We start from the raw sequence: 6,499 nt of genomic DNA, 5'->3' as shown, positions 1-6,499 counted from the left end.
TAACATTTAAACAGCCTTCTGTCTGTACCGCCTTCATTTACGTGCTTGTTTTCATCACTTTCAATTTAATTCTCGGGCACTGACTCGTTCGCTAAACTGAACATCCAATCAGAGCTCTCACTCGCGCCGACGGTCCCGACGGCCCCGACGCTGCCGCCGACGAGAGCCGACTAGTGGAACCATAGACTGTATAAAAACAGAGTGGAACACACCATACAAACTAGCCCGACTGTCGCTCGCCGTCGGCCCGACGATGGCCAACAGCCGACCGTCGGCTTGGTGTGTCCCGGCCTTAAGATGGGACCAAGAATGATAAAGCGTGAAAATCCTAACTGTAAAAAGAACGGTTTGTTTGTACCAAAAACTTATGAAAACTGACATATGAAGGTTGTGCTGCTCAGACTTCAGTTCTGAGACCTGAATCTATCTCAGAATGAACTAGGAGATTCAGGAGTGAAGCTGCTCTAATCTGAAGGATGAGCCACATTTTGAACTTATGTACAACTTTGCTTGTTGGAAACAAGTTTCCATTGGCCTGGTGATTTTAAAAAGAACCAAGTTTAGTAAGTCTCTTTGGAGAAGCATGTGTCAAATTCCAAAATGTAAATAAAGCGTGAAAATCCTAACTGTAAAAAGAACGGTTTGTTTGTACCAAAAACTTATGAAAACTGACATATGAAGGTTGTGCTGCTCAGACTTCAGTTCTGAGACCTGAATCTATCTCAGAATGAACTAGGAGATTCAGGAGTGAAGCTGCTCTAATCTGAAGGATGAGCCACATTTTGAACTTATGTACAACTTTACTTGTTGGAAACAAGTTTCCATTGGCCTGGTGATTTTAAAAAGAACCAAGTTTAGTAAGTCTCTTTGCAGAAGCATGTGTCAAATTCCAAAATGTAATGTCAATTTAAATCTCTGGCTGTAATATTAATAGACTAATATCTCCAGAACTGTCGGTTAAATAAGGAACCATTACAGCAGCGGCTCTCAACTCACTCTGCAAGTCTTCGCTATCTATTAGCTTGTTACAAGAGAGCTCCTTAACTCAATGTCACATAAGGAGACACACAAAAAATATGTAGCTCTTGAAAACCATTGCATTACAGAGACGCCATAGTCACAGAATCAACTCACTGTGTTATATTTGAAGATTATAAGAATATAATTGAAGATCATGAGAATAAGTGCTAAACAGGATCGTTGGCACGGTCTTAGTATAGCACAGATTTGTGTTAATATAACAGGTTCTCATCTCTGGCCCTCAAAGTCCACTGGCGACACCACCCAATGGAAAACACCAGAAAATATGTATTCCAGAAATATATTGATGTCAGTTCTCAGAGATTGCCACACATGTGAACTATTGGCCCATTTTCTGGGACGCAATGTCAGGTAGCACAAAAAGGCCACAACAGGTGGACATTAAATAATTTATTTCCCTTTCTTGATAATACATGCTTTCGTATAAATTGGGGGAACTGACCTGTACATCTATGTACAATCAATGTTATTACCACCTGAAAGAAAATGTACAATAAATATTAATGCTTCATTTAAATGAGAAAAAAGTGTTTGGGCTGCAAAGCTAAAATTAGCTGTTATTTATCAATTTCCCAATTTATCATAATCACACAACAGCAATGATGACAAAAAAAGAACACAATTTTCTATCAGACTAAGACATTTTGACATTTGTGAAGAACAGAGAATTAATGCTTGTCTATTCGACAGATAACAACATGGAAAACTATAGAGAGAATTTGTCTATCTAAAGAAAGATGTACCATTCGTAAGACTTCTTGTGAAATGCAGATGCTTACGGAATGTCACTCAAGCAGATGCTGTCAGACAGCTCAATAGAATGAAAACAAAAAAGGTAAAGGGTGTAATATCTGGGATCACTTAAGTACAAAGCAAGTTGTAATAATAACCGCAAAACATTCCACGTGTTTGAAGACTAGTTTCTAACACAGTATCTGGAAAGAGAAACACTACACAACATTGTGTTGCTTAAGCCATAAAAATCGATTTGGTGCAATTAAATAAGAGTCACTGTCTTTTATTCAAACAGCTAATAGTGTGGTTAGCTAAGAGATGATTATTGTAGTAGAAATAAAAAGAATGATGCTACCAGATAAGTCGTTTTTGTCCTTTTGAAAGCATTTACAATAACTGCAGTATTTAACAAGTCTCACAAAAACTTGAAAGAAATGACTGTCACCCCAAATTCAAAAGAATAAAATAAAAATATATACATATTTTGCACAAAGAAAATGAAACCTATTTAGTATATACATTTTTTCCACTGATATTTTCATAAAATTAAGCAATTCTTTCATTCTCAATTCTTAGCAGCTAACAGAATTTTTTTCACTTTTTAGTGTATGTGAGAAAACACTATATATGCAAAGTTAAATGAATAAAGTACAGCTGTCAAAGGGATAGTTCACCCAAAAAATTTAAATTATGTCATAATTTACTTGCCTCATGTTGTTCCAAACCTGTATGAGTTTGATGTACATAAAAGAAGACATCTTGAAGAATGTTGGTAACAAAAGAGTTGCTTGAAGCCGATGACTTCTATAGTATGGAAAAAAAATTATAATATGGACGTCAATGGCTACCAGCAACTGTTTGGTAACCAACATTATGGAAAATATCTTTGTGTTCAAAAGAAAAATTCATACAGGTTTGGAACAACATGTAAGTGAGTAAATGACAACAACATTTTCATGTTTGGGTGAACTATCCCTTAACTGTCCCTTAAGTATACATCACAGCTGCATCTGTTGTAATTTAAATTTTTGTAACATTATAACAAAAAAGAATGAGCCTTTTTTTCTTAAATGACAGTATTAAGAATGTATGAGGAGGTATTAAAACAACACAAAAAAAAGCAACAGTCCTTAAATAAGTTTAATTTTCTTTATGCACAGTGCACTTTTTTTTCCCTACTGATTTTGAAATATGACCCTGACTTTTCTTCATAAGATTCACCCTTGCATCCAATATAGGATATCATGACGTAACCAGCACACGTCACATCATGTGAAAAACCCATGGTGCAGTAATCATGTTCCCCACAAGACAATACACCATCTCATTCCTAAACCAGATGATCATATGATATTATTAAACTATGACATGAAGGCACTACAAGGACGTTTGATAGTGGGGTAAGAAAAGACAAATCTAGTTAAATCTACTCCAGCAGGAGCTGTGCGTCTCCAGTTCTGCGGCTTTGAGATACAAGACTCCATGACTCCAGTTACAGTAAATGTCAAGCACAAGTGCTGCTGAGAAAAAAGCTCCAGTCTTCCTCTGATGCTTCATTTGGGGATTAGACTTCTGCTACCACAGCCTCTAGTTGTCTGCCACCGAGACAACAAGACCACTTTAAACAAAAGTATAAGCAGCAAAACAATCTTGACGGGCATAGCACACTAATAAAACAAAGCCAGCACACATATTGTAGGCTGACAGGCCAGTATGAATATCGATTCTGATGTAATTCAGGCCACCAGAGTAAATTTCAGAGAACATAGCTCACTCTTCCCCCAAGCGCCATTTCTGAGACTCTTCTTGACGTGCATCTGGGTGAATCTGGTTCCTCATGCCGCCCAGCACATTGGATGTTGCTTCTGTGGCAACGATAAGAGGTTTAACAACAGCTGGAGGAAGCTGTCGCAGGACTCCGCCCACAGCGCCTGTCATGCCCCTCTGCTCGTGCTCGCGTGTCGCAGTGTCATAAATGGTCAGGGCTGTGTCAGTAATGCCCTACAAACACAAAGTGCATAGAAACTCTTTATATAAACATACCAATATATACCACATGTCAGTCACTCTTAAAGAGCTAGTTCATCCTAAAATTACAATTCTGTGAAGCATTTCAGAGTGGTATTATTAAAAATGTTGATGATTGTGCAATTGGGAACATGCATTAAGAAAGTAAATCAATTTCATGCTTGCTAGGATTAAGCGTACAGGGCCCAAATATATATTATGACTAGGACACAAAGTGCTCATACCTCTTTTACTACGCTGTATGCCTTGGCCACCCCCTCTCTCAGGTCCACTGGCTGATGGGCCAGACAGTAATGTGAGTACCGCTTAATCTTTTTGCATTCTTTCTCATCTGGCACTGGAGAAACCATGTCGTAAGCTGTTTCAGCAGCAGCCTACACAAAGCATATAGAAATTATCAGAAATCATTTGCACACATACAGATAAGTAGAGCAAATGCATTTTTAATGTCATCAGTATGATTAATGTATCTATGTTGATGAAAATGTGATGAATACCCTAAAAAGTTTTACAAACTGCCTGTTTCTGAGACACTTTAGCAATTATTTTTATTGCTGCAGAGGAATAATTTTACCTGTATTGTTCGCACCATCCGATTGGTGAGCTCCAGAGCTGCCATTGCGGTGGAGGTTCCGAAGGAGGCCGTGCCTCGCTGAAAACCACGCACTATTCTTCCATCTTTACGGTACTGCTCAATGGGCAGCCAAACTAGATCCCTAAAACCCTGAACTGAAGCAGCAACCGAGGAAAACACTGCTTAACACTGACATGTAAATAAAGCTGGCACTTCTCAGAGACATCAATATCAATATTTGGCCAATAGCCCTTTATAACAGAAGTACAGTAGATAAAACAATGTGTGCAGAGCTGGGTAGATTACTTAGAAATTGTAGTCCGTTACTGATTCTAAATTACATGACAAAAACTGTCGTTTACACATTCTGAGTAATGTAATCAGACTACTTTTTGATTACTTTTGAGTCGTTTATCACATTGATTTAAAAGGGATAATCTTGTACTTTATTGATATAAAAATACAAAGAGTAAGAAAATATATTACATGCATTGTAATTAAAACATGAAGTGCATTAAACACAACGCTATGTCAAGGTTCGTAAATTAACTGCAGGGGCTTTGTGAGTTTAATGAAAAGCCAATAATTAATTAAATCATAAAAATGTAAAATCAAAATAAGTCATTTTAAAATAACATCAATCAAAATAAAACACTTACAAAAAAATGTTTTATTTGTTTACCTGCATGTCATGTGACCATTAACCAACAGAGAGCCGCGAACATACAAATGCGATGCGATAATTAAAATATTTATTTTAAAATCTCAGGGTACTTCAAGTAAACATATTAGGTGAAAGATGTTCAGATGACAAAAAAATTTTAGGAATGCAATGCCTGCATTACATGTAAATAAGAAATAACACGAATTTGTGCATTTTTATGTGTCTGAAAGACAAAAGCCTTCCAAAGCTATAGTAATGCATGGTTAAATAACCTACTGAGTGATAATTCAAATAAAAATGAATGTGTTCGTCAGTAGTTGAAGCAATGTTCAAACACTTCTTAAAGCTGAAATGATTTTTGTAAATCCAGTGGTCAAATGCTGTGTAGCCAACTGACTAATGACTGGTCTTTGTGTGAATGTCCACAAAACTTGACAACTTTCTGAATGTACATAAGCAGTAGACTATTTTAGAAAGGAACATTTAAAAGATGAATAATTAATAATAATTTATTGCTATTGTGTGAATAAAATGTAATCAATTAAAAGCTGTGCTAATGTCCACAAAACTGGAAGACTTTCTGAATGTATATAAGCAGTAGACTATTTTAGAAAGGAACATTTAAAAGATGAATAATTAATAATAATTAATAATAATTTATTGCTATTGTGTGAATAAAATGTAATCAATTAAAATAAGTAACTGTAGTCTGATTAAGAGTATCTTAAAATGTAATTTAATATCATTACAAGTACTTCATTTTTGGAATCTGATTACATGTAATCAGTTACTACCCAGCTCTGAATGCGTGTAAGAATGTGTTTTGCTAACCTAGCTGCACCAGGGAATGAATGGGCCCCACGCCTCCCAGAAGCCCCGGCAACTGGTTCTTTTTTATGTCATTCAACCACTCATTGATAGCATATGAAAAGAGCTTATCAACACCCAGTAATCTGAAAAAAAAAATCATCTTGAATAAACTGGTTCATATAGATTTGTGAGGTGAAGAATTTTATGAAATGCCATATATTTTTTCCTACCCTTGTCTGTAACACAGACGCCGTAATTTAAGCTCCGAGCAGTTCAGTTGTGTCAGTCCAATCACAATACCAGCAAATGTGCCCTGAGGAATAAGACACGAACATTATAACCACATATCATAATAATAATGCTTTTATTGAACATTTACTAAGAGCAAGTTAAATCTACAAGTAGAGGTCTGCGCGGGACTGTTTTTTTAGTCCCGCTCCCGCAAGGTTCTATTCCGCACCCACACGCTCCCGCTATATATTCACTCTGTTCACCCGCTGTCCGCTTAGAATAATTTTCTTCCCGACCCGACCGTTCCCGCTAAATTTAGATCTCGTTTCCAGAATCTCACATTTAAATTTCCGCTACTGAAAGAAAGAGAGATAGGCTGACAAATAAAAGTGTAGTCTGCACAAAATTGTATGTTA

At 36.6% G+C, this 6,499-nt stretch overlaps 1 protein-coding gene across 1 annotated transcript in view; it reads right to left on the bottom strand.

Moving 5' to 3' along the window:
* Positions 1-2,802: 2,802 nt before the first annotated feature.
* Positions 2,803-6,499, bottom strand: part of LOC107738272 (autophagy-related protein 2 homolog B-like) — a 25,459-nt gene continuing 21,762 nt past the window's right edge. The window contains exons 39-43 of the mRNA XM_016549986.1: positions 6,083-6,165; positions 5,874-5,995; positions 4,379-4,533; positions 4,029-4,178; positions 2,803-3,777 (exon numbers count right to left, since the gene is read on the bottom strand). Coding sequence (XP_016405472.1) covers positions 3,547-3,777; positions 4,029-4,178; positions 4,379-4,533; positions 5,874-5,995; positions 6,083-6,165 — 741 coding nt within the window. The 3' untranslated portion in view covers positions 2,803-3,546. The remainder of the gene's footprint in view (positions 3,778-4,028; positions 4,179-4,378; positions 4,534-5,873; positions 5,996-6,082; positions 6,166-6,499) is intronic.

The sequence above is a fragment of the Sinocyclocheilus rhinocerous genome, unplaced genomic scaffold (genome assembly GCF_001515625.1).
Source record: "Sinocyclocheilus rhinocerous isolate Xijiao unplaced genomic scaffold, SAMN03320098_v1.1 scaffold2028, whole genome shotgun sequence".
NCBI lineage: Eukaryota > Metazoa > Chordata > Actinopteri > Cypriniformes > Cyprinidae > Sinocyclocheilus > Sinocyclocheilus rhinocerous.
Note: the sequence above shows the minus strand (reverse complement) of the source record. Positions and strands in the feature narration are given on the sequence as shown.